The sequence below is a fragment of the Pygoscelis adeliae genome, unplaced genomic scaffold, assembly GCF_000699105.1.
Source record: "Pygoscelis adeliae isolate BGI_AS28 unplaced genomic scaffold, ASM69910v1 Scaffold436, whole genome shotgun sequence".
NCBI lineage: Eukaryota > Metazoa > Chordata > Aves > Sphenisciformes > Spheniscidae > Pygoscelis > Pygoscelis adeliae.
This window is the reverse complement of record NW_008825051.1, coordinates 1,092,442-1,116,558: the sequence shown is the minus strand read 5'-3', so window position 1 is coordinate 1,116,558 and position 24,117 is coordinate 1,092,442. Positions and strand designations below refer to the sequence as shown.

The 24,117-nt window shown below is 42.7% G+C and overlaps 1 protein-coding gene across 1 annotated transcript in view; it reads left to right on the top strand.

Annotated features, from left to right (window-relative positions):
* The window catches only part of PNPLA7 (patatin-like phospholipase domain containing 7), a 129,714-nt gene that overhangs the window by 52,341 nt on the left and 53,256 nt on the right, over nucleotides 1–24,117 (top strand). Inside the window, exons 20-25 of the mRNA XM_009326364.1 lie at nucleotides 8,749–8,809; nucleotides 11,010–11,159; nucleotides 19,944–20,007; nucleotides 20,525–20,693; nucleotides 21,816–21,998; nucleotides 22,589–22,707. Of these exons, the coding sequence (XP_009324639.1) occupies nucleotides 8,749–8,809; nucleotides 11,010–11,159; nucleotides 19,944–20,007; nucleotides 20,525–20,693; nucleotides 21,816–21,998; nucleotides 22,589–22,707 (746 nt within the window). The remainder of the gene's footprint in view (nucleotides 1–8,748; nucleotides 8,810–11,009; nucleotides 11,160–19,943; nucleotides 20,008–20,524; nucleotides 20,694–21,815; nucleotides 21,999–22,588; nucleotides 22,708–24,117) is intronic.

The window sequence follows — 24,117 nt, the reverse complement described above, 5'->3', positions numbered from 1 at the left end:
ATAGAAAGGGCGTAAGCTACTCGCCACATTGGAATAGAGCAAATGGTAGAGAAATTGCAGCAATTGGATATTAAGAAAAAGCTGATTCTACTCCCTAGAAAGGCTAAAAGATTGTTACTTGTTTTTATAACCTCTTAAAAAATGATGTTTGAGGTAGTGCTTAGTGCTGAGCAGAGGGATGGGCCAAATGAATTCTTTCTGTCCTATTTTCTCTCCTGTTATTCTAGTAGAGTGATTTACACACAGGATTTATGATGTTGTTTTCCCCATCCAACCAGAAGTAATAAAGTAATGAAGGGATAGCAGGTGCAATAGTTTTGAAATAATTGACTAGGTAGCAAGAGCTAGCTTGTGATTCAGCAGTGTGGTGGAGGATTTCCCTCTCAGTCCTCTGCAAATCAGAAAACCATCTTTTAGGAGAAAAAAAAAAAAAGCAACTCTGCCTCCGTCAAACACATGCTCCCCTACTGACTGGTAAGGTTAAGTTAACCTGAGTCTCGCTTGGTGGAATAGTGATCAAACGTTGGTGCTTGTCCCCTGAGTCAGGTGAAATGTTCTCTTAGTTCAGAGTAATCCCACACCAGGGAGATCTGCTTTTGTTTTGGTGTTCCTCTTGGCAGCTTCTGTAGAGCCTAACTAGTGTGTATCTTAACAGCCAAGAACCGGGCAGTTCCTGAGATTGAATTACCCTTTCAATTAGTTACCCTTGAGCTTTACTATTTCCTGTCAAGGGTGAAGAACCCTTTAATTCTAGGAGTTAGTGGAGGGACTTCATCCTGCATACTTTTCACCAGTCATGGGATGCATTGTAAGAAAATATTACCTGATGGGTAAGAAAATTGTAAGCGTGGGTGGCGCTTGCCAGTGAGAACAGCGTGAAATGAGGGAAATCATGCTCTATTAGTCCGTACAGTAATTCAAGTTCCTTGAGCTGTGATGTACAATCTGGAAAAATTGCACGGCTGATCCTTGGGGAAGCACCGTATGCTTGCCCTCTGTTTTGTCTTCTCCCCTGGGCATCTGCTTCAGTCCTGCCGGAGACAGGATGCTGGTCTGCTGGGATCTTCGGTGTGACCCACTGTAGCTCCTGTTATTCTGAGGGATGAAACAAATGGGTGAGCGTGGGAAATCTAATCTCGGTTATAAGTAACAGCCAAAATTTCAGAGTATGTGCCCAGAAATGACAAATGTTGACTTCTAGATCCTGCTCAGTCTGCAGAAGTCAAATCTACATCTTCTAGCTTCTCAGGAAAGCATCCCAACCTTGAGTCACTCTGGATATGGCATCCTACACATTCCCAATTGAAAGTGGTCCACAGTCCAAAACTTCTCCTTTGTTTTCTCGGGACTCATGCCTGAGGGCCACAGCTCTCCAGCATAGCCATCGGGGCACTCAGCCAGCAAGAGCATTTGCTCCTCTGACAGCCGCGGTGCTTGCTTCTGGTGCTGCTTGAAGCTTTTCAGCCTTGCAGGAGTGAAAGGGAATTGATTCTTTCTATTTTCATCACTGCCTTCAGCTCTGAAAAGTAGGACAGAGAATCAGCTCACGATTTTTGGCACCGCAAAGCAGTTTCGAAGCAGTAGCGAGAGCGCAGAATTTGTGAACAGATTACAGAGATGTTCTAACATCAGTGTATAACTTGGATCACATTTCATAGATGATCTTTGCCTCTACTGAGCTGAGATTGTTTTTATAATTCCAACTTGAAATTTAGACCTGCTGTAGCTGATGGAAATTGCACTTAGAAATTGCTTAGGAGCTGTGGGGGGGTGGAAGGTAAGACAACCTTTTGCATGCTAGAAATGCATGCTAGAAAATACGGAGTTTTTCTGCATCTTTCTTTTAATTCTCTAAGTCTGCCCTTGGGGTTTAAATATATTCAGAACCCATCATCTGTCTTAAGTCCTGCTGTCTTTGTATGTGTATTTTAACCAGAGCTTTTCTGACGTGGACGGAGCCTTCCCTAGGGTTATCTGCCTTAAAAAGTGAGTGCGGTAATGTGCCCTCTTTTCAAAAGGCTTCCCTCAGGCATTGTGTATATTGTGCATCATGTTGTTTAAGCTTGATGTGGCACTGTGGAATAGGTCAGGAGAGGCCATGCTTCTAGATTTTTCTATACTTGTTCTCAGAGCCCATTAAAATAAGTTTTCCTTGACTGTAAGAGATGTGAAAAGGAGAGAAGAAAAATGTTCAGCGGAAGCGTGGTCACCGGCTGTAGCTGCCCGACGTGAGGCAGGCAGGACTAAGTGCTTAGTCATAGCAGTGGTGCGAGACTGACATTTTTCTTCAAGACACAATTGATCACAAGTGTTAGAAGCTCAAACAGCCCCAGGATAAAGCTTCAGTTCTTCTGTATGCTTTAGTGGCATTTGTAAAGGTGCCAGAGATTGTTGCGAGTGAGCATTTAAGATTTGCTTTGTCACGGCAGTTCTCAAACTGTTGGAAGTTTTAATCGGAGACCCCTTGCTAAGCTCCCTGATTCTGCAACAAGCAGAGTGTTTTATCTGATCTGGGGCCATGTAAAGCTTCAATAACGCCATGGTTTTATTCAAGTTGATGATCTAATTTACCTCTCCTCCTCCCATGTCCCTCAAAAAAAAAATCTTAAGAAAGCTGGTAGAGAATAATCTCAGCTCCTGGAAAGAGCTCTGCAGAAATGAACCTGTTATTATGTGAATTTGTATAGATAAAATGGCTGTTATTACTATTTTACCCCAACTGCATTTACTTTGTAGAACAGAAAACCCTTGGCAGCCCTGTTTTCATGCTAGCTTATTCACATTGGGTCTCTGTGTGATAGAAAGACCTTTTACATGTCCTTTAAATCACAGATGTATGTGAAGGTCTATAATACCTTGCTGTGAAGGTACTGATAAATTGTTACTTAATGTATTTAATTTAAAGGTGGCCTATTGGATGACTGATTTGAAGTTTTAAAGGCTTAACTATTAATTATCTTATTTTTAAACTTCAAAGTCACCAGAGAAAGTCCTTAGCTCACCTGCAAGCCCTCTTGTTCACTGCGAGAATACTGGTCTTTTGGATCTGGGTGATGGTAGAGGATCCACTAGAGAGGATCGGAACAGACTTGGAAGGAAAGCCACATGCAGTTTTGTAGGGCTATTTATCTGTTGGTTGTACAGGATCCAAACTGGCATGTCAGGCTTCCTCCCTGCCTAATTTAGCCAAGGCTGGTTTCCTAAACTAGGGACCTGCAAGAAGGCACCACTGACAGGGGATGGTACTGCCCTTCCTAGGGACCGGCCCTTTGCTTTCTTGCACAGGAGCTTTCTTGCTTAGATTTAAAATAGCATACAATTAAATCTGAACCTCAGTGCAGCATGGAGCAGAGTTGACGAATGTATTGTTTCGTTTTTGTTCTTACATATATTTCTTCTCTTTTAAGAAAGACGGGTTTGTGCTACACAGTACCTTTTACATGAGTTACTTGTTACTGTGAATTTGGATATTGGTGTATATTTTGTGGAATTTTCCCATGATTTCTCTAAATCAGCTTTGTTGAAAGTCAGCTAAGATGGGGAAAAGCTTTGTTTGGTACCATCGTTACCTATTAGCAGATAGTCAATTTGCCAGGCAATCTGTACTACTCACAGAATGAAATAAATATCCATAGGAAAGTATTTTACAACTGAATTCTCATGAAAATCACTTTCAAAAGGGCTTATTGTAAAGCAACTCTTAAGTTTCACAGTTGAATAGGAACAAAAGCTTTAACTAGAACTCAGCCTTGGAAGATGAGCTAGGTGTGGCTAATAGGTTGAAATATTTAAAAGGATTATAGGAAATAGAACGCTGCAGAGTGACCGTTACCACTTGGTGTGGGAATTACAGTAGCTGTGAAGCAAGCGGTGCTCAGGATAACACCGAAGACCTGAGATGGATGGAGTAGTCAGCTGTGTGTTTGCACCATTGCCAGCAGGTGAGGCAGAGCTGTAATACTGCCTGGCCCCATCGCTGAAGGACGTTTGTTTTGAAACTGAAATTAGTCATCCTAAAGTAGGCAAATACAGTCCCCTTGGGAATGTGAAGTTTAGTCCTTGCCCTGCAATGCAGAGGCTGCAGGTCTGTAGAGTAATTTAACATTAGTTAAGCAGAGGGAAAATTAATGGTTTCCCAGAGCCTTCTCTGTAGCAGATGCAGCAGACTGTCGCGTTCAATACGAAGGAGCTGGGGGGATTGGAGGCTGCTAAGAGAGCTTGAGTGGGTCTTACCTGGGATGGAGTTGATTCAGAAGCAGCCAGAAAGACAACATGTTTCTAGGTGGAGGAGGTGGTAAGTGGTAAACTGGGTCAGAGAGGTGGAATTGTGTTGAGGAAAGTGCTCTCTAACACCATTTATCCCGTTCTGCCCTGCACAAAAGTGTTCTGGTGAGTTAATCTGAAAAGGTGAGTAGGTGGAAGGAGGAGGAACGACATTTTATTTCCCTTGCAAAATGTGTGTCTCAACTGAATGTCCTGCTCTGGGACAGGTTTTATGAATTTACAGTTGCAGTAGGGTCTGCGGGAGCAGGAGAGGTTTCGGGGCTTTTGGAGAATGGTGCTGATGCACCTGGAATCCCAAGTAGCTTTTGAGATGGAGAAATACTCAGTTTTTTAGCTCTGTAAGGTTAGTTTTCTTCCTTCTGGCCTGAAAAGTCTTTTGCATAAGCTCAGGAGAGTGAATATTTGTTTGCTTTGCTTGGTTTTTGGTGGTTTGTGGGTTTTGGGGGTTTTTTGGTTTGTTTGTTTGGGGGTTGTTTTTTTTCTTTTTTTTTTTTTTGAAAGCTGACCTAGCCATCTCTACAACCCAGGCAGGCTCCATGGCTCCAGAGTCCAGACTCGCGCTGCGAGACCCTGTAGGTGTATATTTAGGTTGCTGGCAAAGCCTTGTGGCCTTTCTGAGTCACTTCACAGCTTGAGATGGCAGCAGCGGGCAGGATAAAGTGCGCTCCGTGTCACAAGGACAAGTTTAACCTCCACTGTGGCAGTTTCAACGGCGACGCTCTGTTCACGCCTGGCCTACAACAGAAGTGCCTAATCGATGTCTCTGCCTCTCGTTACTGGTTGACGTGATTAACTGAGCAGGATCCGCTCACTGGTAGCGCAGTTTCTAATCGTGAGGAATGATAAATTCAGCTTCCTCACAAACTGAAACAAGTTTGGCTCTGTCCCTAGTACAAGGGGTCAAAAAGTTGCATTTACTTCGTGGGCAATTAATGATTCCCACCTAATTTAGAAACTTCCCGGTGTTCTTGGATAAGTCTGGACTCCCAACTCGCTCCCTTTTTGCAGTGCAGATTTTTCTTCAAACCTTAAATCCAAACCGCCTGATTCTGTGCCAGCGGATTGGGCTGCGACTCGGTGTCTGGAGAGCGGGGTACGTGTTTGCAGGGCTGGGTGGATGGGTGCTAGAAGAGACTGTAAAATCCAGGATGCGCCATAGGGATGAGGACACCAGATGCTTCCGACTGTGCTGTGAAGGCTGTCTAGCCCTGGGTGACGGTGACACCGTGGAAATGAGACAGTTTTGCATGTACAGATGTCTGGGAAGTGCTCTGCGCTCTCCTGGCACCGTGCTTGGGAAAGGCGGGCGTTTGCATGGGAGAGGGGGTGGAAGTCTTGCCTACTTTTGGAAAACCAGTACCCGCGTCCATCACCGGCTCAGCTCTGCTGGGGGCAGTGGTGGAGGCTGTGTGGCACCTCCAGAGGACTGAAAACTCAGTATTTCTTCCAGGTCAATCCCGTTTTCCCAGCAGTGCTGCCAGAGTTCCTGCCTTCCCCCTCTGCCCAAACCCTCGCTGCCAATTCCCAGAGCTTTTCCTACGAAATACAGCTAAATAGGTAGGGTGGGAATAAGCGACTGCTGAATCACTGCCCAGATGTCTGTGCTGAGGTACCTGCCTGCCAGTGCCCTGTTACCTGCCTCTGTCTCTTCCAGGCATGCTTGGAATAACTCAGTTTCCCTGCAATCCCTGTGCGTGATCTCCCAGCCCGAGGGCTGATTTCTGCTTGCTTCCTCCTCCTCCTCCTCCTCCTCCTCTCCCCAGACTAAACCAGCGCCCTCCATGCCACCCCAGGTCCTTCCCTGGGTCCCCTGGCTTCCTTGCCATAGCCTTTTGGGCTGTATCTGGCTGTGCTGCTCCCTCTTCTCGTGCCATGTTACTGGAGGGGTTAGAATAAAGGGGTTTGGAAACCTGAAGGGTGATTTTTAAATTCTCCCAGTTGTACTGAATTTGGTGAGAGCGGCTCTGGCTGCTCTGCACGGTAATGGGTGTACGTCAGTCATTGAAGCTTGGGTCTGTTGTCGATGAAGAGATGTGATTTATATTGACTTCTCCCTCAGATGGATGGACAAGTCTCTTTTAAAGGAACACATTGCCTTTTTGTGAAAGAAAATTTAGTTTATGTAATATAAAACTCCAAGGAAATTTCAGGCCAGTTCTTAGCTCTGATCCCAAATTGATGTTCCTTCGACGTTGCCATGACTGCGACAGAGTGACTCATCCTGTTATGGTTAGCAATTTGCTTGTCTTACAAAGTCACCGGGGAAATAATTTTTCCATATCTATACGTACCAAGGCTGTAAGGTTTGCTCTAGCAAACAAGACAAATAATATTTCCTGGTAATAGGAGCAGCCAACTGAAAAATGAGACTGATAGGTTCTATTCTTAGTTCTGTCATTAACCTTGGACATTTTCTTTAACTTAGCTGGAGCTCTCCTTAGCTGTCTGTAAAGCAGAAGAAGTTATAAATACAGGAGATGGTTTTAGTAAGTAATTAAAATTCCGACGTTTGAAGTGGTTCAGAAGTGTAAAATGTTCACAACATCTTCCAGACTGCTTAAGGAAAGTCCTAGTGTGCAGATACAGGGTGTTAGGTGAATGCGTGTGAGCTGGGTATAGCAAAAGCTCTCGAGAGGCAGGTTATCTCCCTTAGCGAGGGCAATCAGCGTCATAATTTTTATTACTAATTCCCTCTCCCTCCCTGCTTCCCGTAGTTGGGGCAATTTTCCATAGCTACACCCAGTGCCATTTATTGAATCCCAGAACCGCAGATCTTGGCGTTATTAAAGTGGTAACGAGTCAGCTGGGTGATCATCAGCTCTTGTTGTACTTTGGACAAATGGAAGCACTTTAGATCCTGTCTGAGATTCCAGGAGAAGGGAGGAGGCTGAGCGCTCGCCTGCCGTCGGGAGCTGCCCTCCTTCCGCCGTCGCTGGTTAGTGGCAGCGGTCGTGCTGCATCGATGCTCTCAGCGAAGCGGGTATGGACGATTGTGTTCACTGTTGGTGCAAATCAGAGAAACGTTAAAGAAGTTGATCTCGGATCACTGCGGAGATGGTTGATGTGGCATCTTTAAGAACTTGCAGTTATGGCTACGGGACAGAAATTGCTCAAATAACCTTGTTTAGCTCTTACTCCTTGCTCCGCTGTAAGTCGCGCTGTGTTGGAAGCCACCCATTTGCTCTCCTCCCTTCCTCCTTCAGACGCTTAAAAAATATTGGCGCTTAGTAAAGCCGTGGCGTTTCATAGTCTAGGGCAATTTATTGTATTTTTTTTTTAAAAGCAGGATATATAAATGATTCTGATGGGCATGCTGACCTGTCTTGATGCTTACACAGTCTTTTTTTTGGAAGGTGCATCCTGAAGTGCCTGTTCTTACGGGAGTAGTGTGTCTGTCTTTGTCCAAAATCCAAGGTAGCCATTTGCTACTGCTTGTTTAGCTTGTTAGGAGTTTGAAGAACTTCTGTTGTTGTGGGGTTTGTTTGTTTTTTTTTTTTACGTCCTCCTGAAGGTTAGAGTTATTTTGACCTTGAATTATTTGTCTGGGGGAGAGTATTTAATGATTGCTCTATTAATTCTTAATGCATTTAAATATCTCTTTTCCTTATTTGGTAAAACATTTGCACATAGCTTTTCAGAATAAATGGTGCATTTTCCAAGTCTGTCGCTCCTTGTTATTGCAATTGTTAGTCTCCTGTTACACCACTTGTTGGGAATTACTGATTGTTAATGTTGGAGATAAGCTTGTCAGTTTTCAGCTCTGCTTGGCTATTTGAATATTCAAATATCGATGTAAGTCCTGTTGGAAAAAAAGCTGGGAAAAAATCTGTCCCTTGAAAGGTACCACACGAAGATGATTTGAGGAGGAAAGCAATTTCTTAGATAGCTTGTTCTGATTCTGCAGGTGTTTAGAGTGTGTATCTATCTCTTTTATTCAGGATGTCTTAAATCGGTTACTGTAAGCAGTGACTAATTCACAGGGGGTCAGGTGGAAGCAAGATTGTGTGTGGGGTCTGCGTGAGTACAGACTTGAACCTTTTTGAGCCTTCAGTCCCTACAAAAGGTGGAGGTGTGCAACAGCCGCGGAACAAGGAGAGTGACTCAGAGGTGCAAGCACACTGCAGAGAGGAGAGAGGAGAACGGAAAACGCAATTTGACGTTTCCCAAAATAATTGGATTTTTTTTTTGTTCCCAAAGCAAGTTCAATACTGCCTTTCTTGGTTTTGTTTTGTTTTCTTGTTTTTCCAGATTGGAGTAAATAAGGTAAAAGAATTCAAGACAAATGATCAGTCACCACATGTTACGGCCTAGAAAGAAGCTATGGTTATAAAACCTTGTCTCTGTATGGTTCAACTTGAGATAACATCTTACAAAAGTTTGAAAGTATCCATTTAGATGCACTATTTTTAGTACATTCTGCCTGAATGTTTGTTTCTCTTCTTTTTCTTTCTCTCCCATTGCTAGGTTGTGACTAGACTTATTCACTTGCTGGGCGAGAAGATTCTTGGCAGTCTTCAGCAGGGAGGTAAGACTCATTCCGGGACTACTCCCATGGAAGCTGGTGCTTCCTTGGAGCTAGATTTACATTGTTAAATCTGGAAACAGAAAGCGCATACTTGAAAAGAGAATTCATCGCTAAAAATTTTAGCTGTTGTCACCAGTGAATGGTGACTTTATTACATATATGTGTACAAATTTTCTTTTGGCAGAGCGTGGTTAATTAAGTGTGGGAATGGAATGATTTGCAATTGAAATAGAAAAGTACTGCTGCATATGAGCAGTGAAATTTCCTTGAAATTTCTTGCAAGAGAAGAGCTCAAAGGGAGCTCGAAGGAAATAGCAGCTGTAATAGACTTGAATCATAGTCGTGCTGAGTGGCATCTGCATGTAGACTGACTTAATATGCCTGTGTTTGCATTATCTTAATGAATTGTCTGAGAGGAAATGGTGTGCTATGGATTGGTTCTTAAGCTTTGTGTATGTGGCAGAGGCAAAACAAAGTGTATTTACTGATTGAAGTGAGTAGGAGGAAATTTTCCAGATTTTCTTGAGCAGCTTTTAAAAGAAAACAGATGCACGGTAACTACTGAGGGTGTTGTGGGGTTCTTTGCTGTTGTGGCTTGTTTGGTTTTTGTTTGGTTGGGTTTTTTAATTACTTTTATTGCTGTTTCTGCAATATCCCAAGGAGACCGAAAATGAGGTAGCCAACTCTCGTGTTTTGGAGCAGCCTTGGGGAGTGAATCTCGAAGTCCTCTCTTTCTTTGTGTACAGAAAGCTGAGCATGTAATCAGTTGTGTACAAATCTCTAGCGATAATTGTACTTAAACTTTTGTGCATGCTGAAATGCCTTTGTGGCCTAGGGCAGAGTCCACGCTGCTTGGGAAATAGGGCAATATGCGATCTGGAGAAAACGGGAGGAAAATTAGTGGTGGTAATAGGAGTTCAGTCAGAGAATGGCCATTGAAGTTCTGAGGAGGAGAACTGGTAGAGATGAAAGAATTGAGCAGTGATGTGTAACTTGTTTGAACCTACAAATATCTTCTTGAAGATCACCAAAAAGAGTGGAAAAACTGTTTAATGCTCTGTGCAGAGCTATTTTAAAAGACTTGACATGAATAACTCAATCTCTGAATATATTTGAAAAAAGTTTATCTGATATTTCTTTGTGTCCTGCAGGTACTGTCAATCTTGCATATAGACTTTGAATGAGCTTTCATATGGTATATCAAGTACTTCCATATGTCCATCTGAAGAATTCATCTTAATGGTGCATCTTAGGCCTTTGCTGGGTGAAATGAGATAAGCAGGATGTTAGATCCTAACTTAGATGACTAAGTTTATTGTGTACTTAGAGCTGAGTTGATAGGCATTAGCAGCAAAGTAAGGTTGTCTGAGAAGGCTTAGTTAAAGAGAAAAGAAATAGTGTAAAAATAAAAAGAACAGTTTGTAGAACACCCCTATCATTGATCTTTTCCTGTTCTAAGCTATCTGGGAAGATCTTAATCTTTGTCACATGCATCGCATGCTTCTGTCAAAAAATGCTTTCCTCTGCCCATACTCTTTGTCCTTACTCCGCTTACCATGTTATATTGGAGATACTTCCACGGTTACTTTGCAGCTACTTCAGAGGTTCCATATTTTATTTTAACACACCTAAGCACATATCTGTAAAGATCCACGTTTTCCCATCTTGGAGAGAAGTGAAAATAGGTGGAGATACACATTCCCTGTAGGAACTTAGTTTGTTGAAAACACGATCAGGAATACCATAAAAAGTGAATGTTAATTTTTGGAATATTTTGGAACTGACAACAGGTTTTGGGGGTTTGTTAGTTAAGCCGATTCCTCTTGTGGGCTAAATCAATGCCTGTTCCAAAGTTGTGGCCGTTCAAAGTGATTCAAAGTGCCTTTTTATCTTTTTCTTAACAGGTCAGGTAAATGCACATTGTATTTAACGTGTTCCTGGCATCCACATATTTTTAACATTGCCTGATTTTTACCCACGTGTGCTATGTCAGCAGCCAAAAATGATGGGAATCGATTTTCATCCTCTTACGAATGAAATATGTGGGAACTCTTTCCTTTTATGTGATATGGAGGATGTCACATTTATCTTAGGTTAAGCAATTCAGTGACACTTTCCTTGCTGCCTGGCAGTTGAAAACAATGAAACGACACCTAGCCTTCTGGGTTGGCTGATGGCAAGTTTTTTTCTTTTCGGACAGGTCACCCTCTTGGATTGCACAGCTCGAGTAGCAAGTGGGATGCCGGAAATCCTGCCAGCAATCTCTCCACAGTAGCAATTATGCCGGTGTCTGAAGAGGTGCCTCTTACGGCTTTTACTCTGGAGCTCAAGCATGCTCTCAGTGCTGTGGGTAAGAAATGTTTACATGTTACATGCTGCTTATCTTTTTAGAGAGGTATGGCCAGGTACCTGTTGTTAGTCAGAGGTGGATTCATGCGGCATCGGGGGGGTAGTGGTACAGCAGTGCTCAGGATCAGCCTTTTTCATGGCCTCTTGCTTCTCTGTTCCCATCCCTAATGTGCATTTGATTTTAGTGGAAAACTTCGTGGCCTTAATGACTCAGAAATATTAGCCAATCTGTCTGGCCTCTCACCTTGGCTACCATCAGCGCTCCTAAGGCTGCAGGCACTCCAGTGGACAAACACCACCACCAGTGCACCCTTCCCACAGTGCCTGTCTGAGAGTCTGATTCTCTCTCTCTCTCACGTGCGAGAGTCTTTCAGGCTTCCTCAGTTGTACAGCTTCATCCAGCAAAGGATTTCTTATGCAGTTTTCTTTTGTTGAGGTAACGCAGTGAGTGGTAAGCGTAAGACTTGGTGGAAGAGGCTTGTGGAGGAGATCCAGGTTGGCACTGGAAGTCCAAACTTAAGACTTTAAATCATTGTCCCATTTGTTGCCAGCTTGTTTCTCTGCCTGGTGCTCACAAAACCATGTACCCAGCTCACAAAACCATGTACTCAGCTCACAATTGAGTCATTAATTGCTTTATCAATTGGTGAAGTTGTGTGTGCAAGTTCCAGTTGCTCACAAAACCATATCTTCGATTCACAATTCAGTTCACGCTCGGTACTAGTTTGACATTTCCTGAACATCCTCTTCTCATCCTCGTCTACTATCACAGATCTCTTGAGTAAATCTCCTGTAGTCCTTTGATGAATTGTTAGTCTGCTTTCTCACGGCTTATTATTTTGAAAAGTACAGGTTACATGATGATTGAGGTATAACCACTTACATTTATTGGTTATTTCCTTTTTGACCTTAAGGGTATCTGGAGCTGGCCCTTATTATTCTGCTTAAAAAATCTTCTAGGTGAGCAGGCACAAGAAAAAGCTGTCGATGCTTGAACTCTTTCACCTTTTGAAATATGAATTTGTATGCAGCTTATGGTGGAGATGTGTTACAGCGAGTACTAATTTGTGGGTGTTTGAAGATTCCTCTGGTTTTCAGAGGGCAGAAGAATTTTCCATCCATAACGGAGCACAGATCTCAGCCGTAGCTATGTTGCTAATGGGTACTTCTTATGGATTGCTGCCAGCTTGTTTTGATGTGTGACAGCGCTAGGAGCCTGTAAATAAAACAAACAAAAACTTAAGTATGTAGATGGCCTGTTCAGCATAAAAATAACCATTCTAGTCGAAAGCAACTAGAACGTAACAAACGAGGGGTTTTGTTGTGATCATTTGGCCTTTCCTCGTTCACCCTTCTTTTTTCTTTTCTTTTCCTAAACTGACGTCTGTGTCGTGCTTGGCAGCTATAGATGGTACTATACAACCTTGGCATCTGAAGTTCTTGCCAAAATGGAGCAGACGGCTGCAGTGGGAAGAGGAGAGTGTTGTGTGAAAACACAGCTAGCCATATGGTTCAAAACACAGCTGGTAGACCAAGCGCTCTGCCCTCGATAGCCTCTGTTCGGCGGGTCAGCCCATTGCTTATTCAGCCCCACAACGCTTGGAGACAGTGCTTAACCTTCTGCCAGCGCTTTACTGTGCGTGTTTACATACTGTACAGTGCTGAGGGTTTTTTCATGCAGGCTGCATTTTTTTTCTAATTTTTTATTATTTTTTTTTTAGCAGAAGCCACATTCTCTCTTTTTTTTTTTTTTTTTTTTTTGGTAGTTTTTTTTTTTTTTTTTTTTTTTTTTTGTTTATTCCTTATTGGTGCGTGACAAAGTGCTCTTGGTGCTTTGCCAGATGGTGCGTTGCTATGAGGAAAGAGTTTTTGGAATGATTTTTCTTCTGATTTCTTACATCAAAAAATGAAACGAGTAGTAAAGTCAGTGCTGTGAAGCAAAACTTCGGTTTATTTTTAGATTGTCTTGGTATTCACCTGGCGGTTAGAACTGTGTCCGTTTTACATGTGGGGAAATGGAAACGTTAGGTGACAAGTTCTGCATTAGGGCCTTGGCGAGCAGCTCGTGTATCGGAGCCTCGTGCCTCTGCCGCCTGAGCGCTTACCTGCTTCTAACTTTCAAATTGGCTGATTGGCACTTGGGGTTTGGGTGTGAACTGCGATTAGACCTTAAACGGATTTATGGGAATGAGAGGTGTTATTTAATATGCTTGAGAAGGCTTAATTGAAAACCTTTCTCTTAAGGAAGTCTCTTTCAGTGCCTATGTTCCTGATATTGAAAATAAGGGGTTTCACTGTGTAGATTTGCTGCTATTAGCATGTTTTTGTTGTTTATCCCTTTGGTTTTTCTGGAACAAACTTTTTGTTTAATTGTAAATTGTAATCAGATGTTGCCATTTAACGCTTCGCTTAACATTTGGTCCATATTGTTTCATTGCTCTGGGCTTGAAATATTTTCCAGAGCAGTGGAGGGTAGCCTTAGTATGCGGGGTGAAAGCAGTTGTTTTTAGCTTTCTTTTGCAACTTGATATATCATTTTAGAAAATTCCTTACTCTTCCCGTGAACATTAACTTGGACGAATATTGCAGTGATGCCTCAAATCCCCGTGCTGCAGGTTGGAGACAAGGGGGTAGAAGAAATTAGGAGGACGCAGGCAGCAATAGCGAGGTCACTGGAGGAATCGTGCCGAGGTACACGGGCAGGGGGTGATCAGCCGCTGCCGTCCTGGGGAGGAGCCTGCCCTCGCTGCAGGCTGCCCCTCGTCCCGGGGGGAGCGGTCGGGATGCAGGCCGGGTTGTAACGCAACCTGCAAAATTAGATTAGGGGATGGTTTTTCTTTTCCTGGAACTGGCATTCGAAGGCTACTGGCAGTGCTCGGAGTTGGAGCTGGTTGCAGGGTAATCTATTTACCAGGATTTTTTTTTTTTTTGGTAATTTTTAACTGCTTCCATCTTATTAAAAGAGTATAAAAATAATGACAAATAGAATATCTCAGTCTGATAGTGGAAACTTTATAACACCATGAATTAATATATACTGTCCACAAGAATCGGAAAAGTATTCAGAATCTCCCTGCCCCCCGCCCCAAAAGACGTTTGCCTGTAATGAGGTGGGACTTACTGGTTTGGTTGCTTGATTCTATTGTGTAGGTTTAATTATATTTTTCTGGAACACCTGACGTGACCAGACTGCTCTCCATACCGGGCTTTCTGGGCCCCCGAGTGGGCTGGCCGGGTTATGCTGCATTCTGCACGCCGGGAGCATCAACATGTGGTAGCACCCACAGCTTTATCCAACCAATTTGTGCTGGTTTCTTTGAGATTTGGTGTTTCTGTGGTTTATGATAATTCAGATATTGTCTCTGGACAGTGTGGTTGTGTCCCAGTTAAATACTGAGGGATGTTCATGTTTCCATGGTGTTTGTTCTGTTAAAAGCTGGATGGTGAAGCAGATACTTGGTATCTGGCAGCAATAACTCTACATGAATCTGCCTTCATCTTGAGACAGGTATAAATGTAAAATATGATCCGAGCATTGAGGAGAGAGCAGGAAAGTCCTGCATGGTGAACCGGAGGCTACATCACTGCTTCCTCACTCCGTTTGCTTGTACGCTTCAGTGTAAAAGCGCTTTCTTTGAATCTTGGCCTTTGGGTCTCCAAAGAAAAGGATGTAGAATATAAAACTTCCAAAAAGCAGAGACGGAATTTTCCACTTCTGAACTGGAGTGACATGAAGGTGGGCAAGTTTTACTGCTGTGCCAAGTTTCAAGTTAGGATAACCATGCCGATGAATTCTGGTCAAGGTCTGTGATGTCTCTTTTTATTATTAATATTTTTCCCCTTAATCCTGGTAGAACTGAGAGCATCTCTTATCAAAAAGCTCTTCTGCAGTAGATTTTTAAAAAGTATTTGCCTAACTGTTTTTTTGTTCTTTTACTGAGACCGGCTAAATGATACCACATGGCTGTGCAAATTCTGATTATATGTGGGAGCCTTCTGATCGTATATAATTTCAAACTGAAGTAGAGAGGGATTCAAATCCAACATATGTGTCTCTCTCCTTCCTTTCTGCCCTTTAAATATAAACTTTCTTTTAATTTCTAAAAATGTATAATTTATTGGAAAGCTCACTGAAATAGCTTTACTAATAATTTATTGGAGTTTTTAATTGTAGTTCTGCCTGAATTTCCCTTCTCTACACACAGATTAGACTGAAATGTTAAGTGTTTAATGTGGTGCCTGGACCCTGGCACAACTTGGTATTCTGTGCTGGGAGAGATCTTCTGACACTGGGACATCAAACTCATTTATCAGTTCTGTCTCCTTGACACATAATTTTGTAGACTTTTATTAGGCCAAATATAAATTGTCTTTTGATGAAGTCCAGGCAAGTGAGTTTGCTGTGCCAAAATTTTTCCACAGTGCATTGTCATGGTTTAACCTCAGCTGGCAACTGAGCACCGCACAGCCGCTCGCTCACTGCCCCCTCCTCGGTGGGATGGGGGAGAGAATCGGAAGATTAGAGCAAAAGCGAGAAAACTCGTGGGTTCAGATAAGAACAATTTAATAATTGCTATAGAATAAAATACTAGTAATAATAATAATAGTAAGAAGAAGAATATACAAAGCAAGTGATGCACGATGCAATTGCTCACCACCCGCCGACCGATGCCCAGCCAGTCCCCGAGCAGCGGCCCCCCCGTCCAGCTTCCCCCAGTTTATGTACTGAGCTTGACGTCCCATGGTATGGAATGTCCCTGTGGCCAGTTTGGGTCAGCTGTCCTGGCTGTGTCCCCTCCCAGCTTCTTGTGCACCTCCAGCCTGATCAGTCGGCAGAGCATGGGAAGCTGAAGAGTCCTTGACTAGTGTAAGCACTGCTCAGCAACAACTAAAACATCGGTGTGTTATCAACATTGTTCTCATCCTAAATCCAAAACACAGCTCTGTACTAGCTCCTAGGAAGAAAATTAACTCTGTCCCAGCCGAAACAGGACATGCATTTTGGACATATCTTTTTGTGTGAGTATTTTTTCCAGGTGAGGTGGATTTGCGACCACTTCTGACCATCAGAGATCAGTTCTGGATCTCTGGACCTCTGATTTCTCTGGGCAACTTTTTGTCCATGTTTTATTAGACTTAGAACTAGGATATCTGTATTCTCACTCCTGCATATCTTATGAAATTGGTGTTATGTGGAAAAAAATTACCAGAGTGAGTACCACGCTCATCTTTGGAAAGAAAGGAAGAGTTTTATGTCTCATGTGTGATGCTTTATGTCTCCTTACTGGGGCAGGGCTTGAGCTTGGAAGCCTTGCTGAAGGGCTTTCTCAACCCTTTTCTTGAGTGCCTTTTATTCTTAAAAGTTCAAATGAACCAAATCTCTGGTATTTGCCAACATTTTTTTCTCCTCACTTCTCTTTCACGGAATTGTAGTGCTGTACTGAAAAACAGATGACTCTGGAGTACCAATTTAGATGCTCCATGAGGTTTCCCAATGAATCGTGATCCTCTGTGCCTGGGGGTAAGACCGCTGCCATGCAGTTTTCTCACCTGAAGCACATAAAAGCCGGGATTCAGAATCCCAGTGAGTTCACTGAAAGAAAAGTCCCCAGGGGCTATTAAAAGTCACCACCTCTGGCTTGAGAAATTCATGAACTGGGAATTGCTGGAGGCTCGGAGAATGTTATTAAGTTTTCCTTGCTCTAATATTCTTCCCCAGCAATCTGCTGCTGGTTGCAGTCAGAGAGACACTATTGGGCTTAGATAAATATTTAATGTTACCTCATATCACCTCTCCTACGTTCTTAACTTCGAGCTATTCACCCCGTGTCTAATCCTACTGGAAGAGAACAGTCCCTGAAGGGCGCAGGCGGCTGCTGGAGGATGGAGGGATGTTTTCACGATGCCAACTGCAGCTGTAAATTGCCTGCGAAGCTGATGTCAGGTGTGGAGAGAGCGTCACTAGCTGATGGTGTGTAACTATGATAATGCATGTTGAGGATGCGGTAACACATCATCTTGGACATTGGTGTGGCTGTTTGAGGGGTATGTACTTGAGAATGATTTTTACTACTTTGTTGCTCTCAGCAGTTTAGTTTAAATAACACTTTTGGTCGTTCTGTTTTATGCACTTGAGAACACATATGTTGGTGTTCTTGATCACATTAATGGAGGGTTATTTAATGGTTGATTAATTGGGAGAAATTGGAAGTGTAGAGCAGATGGTTGTTATTTCTGAAGCAAAACAGAGTTGGTTCAGTTGGAAGCATCGCCATGTTCTGTGCTGGGGATGAATAAGGGTCTGGGTGGCTTCATCCTGCACTGCCGGCGTGCAGAGGGGATGCTGGGCAGACTCCTCCCGAGCCGGCACAGCTGTGTGTCTGTCTGTACACATGTGTTTGTGTCATATACTGTGAACTGGTTCTTTTCCAAATACAAAAGTGAGGTAAGTGGACATGATTTCTGAAGTCATATGCCTCTCCAAGGCTCTTTTGATGCTCGATGGGGATGTGTTGTCCCCATTCAAGATATCTGTGGGTGAAGCAGCCGTCACCTTGACTAACGTAAAGATGCAGCCCAGCTCTCCAAAGTCTGCCTCTCGCCTTGTATAAAAGGTGTTCTGGCTGGCTGGGTCGCTGGGTTTAATGGTTTCCCCTTAGGGCATGTGCCCCCAGTGCCTCAGATCAGCACGGTGCACTCCAAGCTCCTTTGCTGATGTTCCTGGATCTCAGTGACCGGCTGCAGAGAGGTAACAGGCAAATGCAGAGGTGGAGCACTCTGTTGCCTCCTTGTCGTTAGTCTCTCTTACTTGGCATTTTTATTGTATTCCTTAGCTCATTTTACATTCCTGGCTGTTTGTCTTTGCCTACTAAACTTCCACTGTCGTAAAGCTTTGTAAGTCACATATCCTGGAAGAATATTTGGTCTACATATCATTTCTATTTTGCTGAGAACTTTCGACACATTAATGAACAGAAATGATAACTCTGCTGTTGAATGCTTTTTCAAAAGTTACCTGCCCTCTCTCCCTTGCTGTCTTCATAGCATGCAATGTCGCAAGTATTTCTTCTGGGAGACCTTTCTTAATCCCAGTACCTCATCCAGAGCTGTGCTAGCCCAACTGTTTGTGAGGCTGAATGGTGAACCGGATCAAAGACTCTGCCAATGTTAAAAATTAAGTGGTAAAAACCCCCAGAAGCATTGGGTCTGTTCCCTGCAAACAGACGGTTCAACGAGCACAAACGGAGGAGAAGCACAGATGCCGGAGTGAAGGGCAGGTTAAACCAGTTCAGGTCTTGAAATGCTTATTAACTAATTCCCTCTACTTTGGACTTGTTGCTTTCACAGGAACCAACTACCATAAACTTTATTGGAGGGTGAGGAAATTAAATTCTACTCTCAAGTCATCCTCCTTTCTGTGCTTTCTTTCCAGCTTTTACTTTTTATCTTTTGGTCTCCACTTACGGGATATTTTTGTCCATTTTTGTTTGCTCTTCCTTCATCATCAGTGTAACAAAGAGCAAACGTTATTTGGATGTTTGAAAATACAACATGAAAAAGCATACTTCTGAGGTTTTTTTCCAAGTCTAACACTAAACTATGTTAAAACAGAGTGAAGTCTTCGCAGGAGGAATTGAGCATTGTGGGGGAAATGAGTTGGCCCTGAAGGTCAGGATGGCCAGCTCCAGATACTGTGCTTGTGGGTTTTGCTTTTTGAGCATGTAAGTGTGAAATTATGACCTTTTACCATGTTGTTCATTCATGGTTCCTTGATTTTTACTAAACACGTTAAGCCATGCTGCTTTATTAATGCCTTGAGAGACCTCACATAATTGTTTTGTTATTTCGTACATAAATTTCGGTTCTTTATTAAGGAAAGAATGAAGGATTACATTATGAAAACATCAATACAAAGCGACTGTTCTTTCATGTTTTGTAAATGTGAATTTCCCTCTCAATATGAGACAGATAATCTTTTCTTTAGGTATGAGGTTAATCCCTTAAGTTTTCTTTTCTTTGCTTTTTTGTGTTTAGCTACAGTTATTCTGCAACCTCCATCACATACGGCATGTATTGCTGCTGGTGAAATAGAATTGCTAATAAGAAAAATAAACTGAAGTGCCTACAAGAAACTTTATGTGCATCAAAATTCATCTCAGATACAATGTTGTTGCCAGATGCGTGTGTTTGCCTATCCCTGTAGTGGAAGTGGTGTGAATCGGACTGTGCCGTACAGATTTGGGAGTCTCTTTCTCCTTGGGGCTGGTAGTGGTATAGGTTCCTGTTGGCGTGTTGAATAAGAACTAGTACTACAGAGAGCTGTAGGATTCATCTGGGGAGTTGGTTCAGTGCAGGATGAACAAATGATGTATTTCAGTAGGTCAGTGAAATAGCTTTTTTCTTTGAAACCAGATTCCTGGGCAATGGTTGCAAGAGGTACGTGATATTCTGAATGTTGTGTTTGTGAAAATGCAGCTGCAGTAGAAACCGTCATCCTATGTGACACGGAGGAATGCGATAAAAGAGAACTTGTAGGTTGCGACTAATGCAGTAACAGAGCTCTGGGAATGTGGAGAATGGGAAGATGTTGTTGTAGATAAGTGTGAAAATTTTTGTGAAGGCTTTGTGCCAGCTCTTTCTTCTACAACTCTGATGAATGCACCGATCCATCATGATCTTCAAAGCAAATTCACGGAACTGCATTTGTTACAGCTACACTTTCTCACTACAGTCTGTCAGGAGCAGAATGGCAGGTGTTCACATGTGAAACTTCTTGTTCTTCCAGGTCCTGCTTTGCTGCTCACCAGTGATAACATCAAACAGCGACTTGGTTCTGCTGCGCTGGATAGGTACCTGCCCTCATTACTACTTAGGAGACAATGCAGAAAGATACTATGCTGGTCTTATAAATATACAGTGTTTGGGAATAAAATCCTGTGTTCTAACATATATTGTGCTTTCTCATCAAGGTGCTTGAGACAACAGTGTTTCAAGAGTATTTGGTTCAAATGTGGGTGGCTTTTTCCCATAGTTACTTTCTCACTTGTGAAATTGGAAAAGCTGAATTGCTCCACGTGGGTATAGTGTACTCATTCTTAGGGGTGCCATGGAAGTCTCACTGAAGTAGGCATCACTGCATCCTCTTTCCTCTGTGTATATATCTAATGGTATAAATAATGGAGAAATAAAGAAAGCGTGAGCCTGGAAATGTGGGCAGATAAGGTTCTTAGACTGGACAAGGAAGAGATGCAGGTGTCTGATGCCCTTCAGATTTTCTGCTTGACATGTAAGATTTCTCTCTACTCTGTCAGGAGCTGTGATATAAAACCATTTGAATTTTTTTTTTTCTTTCTTTTCTGTCCCCAGTATCCATGAATACCGACTAACTAGCTGGCTGGGACAGCAGGAGGATATTCACCGTATTGTCCTCTACCAGGCAGACAGCACCCTTACTCCCTGGACTCAACGCTGCATCCGGCAGGCTGACTCCATTTTAATCGTCGGACTGGGAGACCAGGAACCTACTGTTGGAGAGGTGTGGAAATAGCTCCTTCCCATATTTGCAGTGTTAACAGTCCAGATCAAAGAAGGTTGTTTCATACTCATGAATTTTCCTGGGTTTAGTGAAGCATAAATAATGAAATATTCCTGAGAAACGTGTATTATAAATAGAAAGAGAACTGAATGAGGATCCTCTGAATTGGCAAGTTTTATGTAGAAGTATTTCCAGCTAAGTTCTTTTCCTCTAAAGAGTCATTTTGGCCAATGGTAAATCAAGTCAAATTGCTTTGAAGCTTTGTGTTTCTGTCCAGAATTTCTTTGCAGGATATCCAGATAGAGAGACAAATTCTTTTCTGCCTGGATGGAATTCGTGGCGTGCCCCTAGGAAAAAGTAGATATAAATTGTATTGTATGAATAATTTAATACATTTTATTACAGATTGTAAGCTGTATTTTTTTTGCCCCTTGCTATCTATTTTTATTTTTGATATTTTATTACCAAAGCTCATAAGGCACATAAATTCTGCAAGAAATTTAAAAATGAGGTCACGAGTGGGTTTTTTAGGATTGTGAAGTGCTGAGTCTGACCTCCGAAGAGCCTGGGACTGGTACCATCTGCAGCGTTCTTGTGTGTCACTTTGTGTTGGTTCTTCATGACTGTATGTGGGAGGCAGGAAGCACAGTAAAAGCAAGTCGCCATCGGTTGCCTAAAACAACAAAAAAATAAAATAAGGAATGCAAGGAGTAAAAAGTGATCTGATTGGAAGTGAAAGAACAACACATGCTGAACATTTGTAGGCTTAAATATGACTTGGGAAGCAATCTCATTTTGCATGAACAGCGTGTGTCTGTGCTATGCATTTAATGGTCTACGTTTTAGGTAAAAAGCATTCATTTTTAAGCAGTCAGGTTTGAATCTTTGTCTGATTTTAGACTTCTGTATGCCATGTAAGCCCACAGCTAACAGCTTCTTTGAGGGTTCTTGGTGTGCATAGTCACCTGCAGATTCAGATGGGAATAGGGGTCAGATGTGTATATATATATGTGTGTGTGTATGTACAGATACGTATTTCACAATACAGTACTCTGTTAAACTGATACTGGAGCAGTAAATACCTGACGCCCCCATTCCTTTGGTGTGTGTAATGTGCTGTAGCTGGAGAGGATGCTGGAGAACACCGCGGTCCGAGCCCAGAAGCAACTCGTCCTGCTCCATAAGGAGGATGGGCCTCTCCCTTCCCGAACTGTGGAATGGCTCAACATGCGGAGCTGGTGTTCTGCTCATCTGCATCTCCACTGTCCACGCAGAGTCTTTTCCAAAAGAAGCTTGCCCAAGCTGGTAAGAGATCCCTCCTTTGGTGGCTGGTCCTTTAGCTGTAGTACCTTTCTTGTAATCCATCTACCAAAGGTGATCCGATATAATGTTATTACATGATATTCTGATGTGCAATTGACTGTTACACAGATAATGTTCTCTTAAATCTGTTTGGCCTCAATTTACTATAGGAAACATAGGGATAAGGGGCTCATATCTTCCTTATGGGTGCATACTTGGCTTGGCTGAAGACAGTAAATACTGTCTCAAGGTCATATTGATAGGTGTAGAGTCCTTTTCACTGGGAGGATCCCCATGCTTGTGAAAATCATGCTAAAGATAAAGCAGAGGCAGGCTTGGGATGCTTCCCAGTAACTTCAAATCCTTGTCAAGAAAAAGAAATAGCTGCAAAGAAAATACTGTACTACGATGAAATTCTCCGAGCTACTATGAAAGTACGAGAGATGCATACGATCAGTAGAACTGTTTGGATAGTTCATTAACCCTCTTTTTGTTTGAAGACCAGCTATCCACTTTTTAACAGTCTGCTATTGGCTGGTAGTGTAGACTCTACCTTGCCTTTAGAATGACCATCTTCTCCCTCTCTTCTGCAGATAGAGATGTACGAACGTGTATTCCAGAAACCACCAGACCGTCACTCTGACTTTTCTCGCCTGGCTCGTGTTCTGACTGGAAACGCCATTGCACTGGTCCTTGGGGGCGGAGGAGCAAGGTAGGTGGCGTATCCTGGGCATGGTGGTGCATTGCTACCAGATCCTAGAGCACCACTGTCACTGGGCTGCGACAGATTCTTCAGGGTAAAATCAGCACTGTTCTGTAAGTAGCATTTGGGGAAGACACTGAGGAGTTGCTTTTCTTACGCAAACTTAACCTGCTGTGTGGATTTGTGCTTGGATTTCTGCAGAAGGAACATGAGTGTTTCTGACCTCTTGAGACCTCTCATAAGTTGGGCTTAATACCAGGAGATGACCAGGGCACTAAATATGACTCTTCTTTCTTTTGTGGGCCTACACTATGGATTTTTTTTCCCCCTGTGGATTCTTATATTAGAAAATGGCTCACAATATTTCAAAGGCCCCCAAAGCTCTTCAAATTTTGAGCAGCAAGAGGAATTATGTCCTCTAATGGACAAATGTTCTCTTTATAATCACCCAAAACCCCAGGTACCGATACACTTCTTTCAGCTGTACTTTACAGAAAGATTATATTTTTGCAGACGTGGGGGCAAGGTGTGTGCTGAACACTCTATTAGAATTCCATCTGAATTCCTGGTGAGCTTTGGAAAGAAATTATTACTGACGTTTTTCTTTGGAATCCCTTTCTACTTTGAGAGTTGAGACAGAATTTAGTCGCCCTTTGTCTCAAGAGCGCGCCATCTTTGTTGTCTTCATCACCATGTTCTAGAAGCCCTTCTTTAAAACAGTGCTTTGACAAACTGCTCTCAAAAATAAAAAGTATAATTTGCACATAGTATGTGTATTTAAATCCATGGAAATATCACATTTTTGTCTTCGGGCCAGCGCGTGCTTTGGGGGGATTATTCGCTACAGTAAAGGTTAGAGCTCCTTTGTGACAACTTGTTCTGATTAGTCACTTGATGCTGAGACAGCCACTGCTTTGGCTGTTTCTTTGAGTGTCTGCAAAGATGCCTTTATCCTGCTTGCTTTCACAGTTTCCTCACCTAAGATGATTTCAATATTTCATTTCTGAGATAAGCACTATCCTGTGGAGACACAAAGTAAGGCAGAGGAGGGGAGCTTCTACTTAATCTGGGTATCTCAGGAGGCTTCTGATTGACTGATGCAAAGCACTCGTGGTGTGGTGGGGATTTTTGATTGTTGTTTTTTTTGTTTGTTTGTTACAAGCTATCTGGTATCTCTGTCTTTTCTGAAGCCTGTGTCACGCTAAAATATGTGCACTTCTATATTTCTGGCAGTACATTTTGCTCATTCCTTTCCTTTCTTCCTTCTGTAAACACTGCTGTAATTTTTGCCAAACTATTTATTTTTTTTGTTCTACTACTTAATTTGCAAGCTACCACCTGCTGGTTTTCAAGAGCAGAGGTAAGAAAGAGCAGGATTATTGAGCCTGTTTGTTGGTCCTGTGTTGTCCTCCTCCGCAA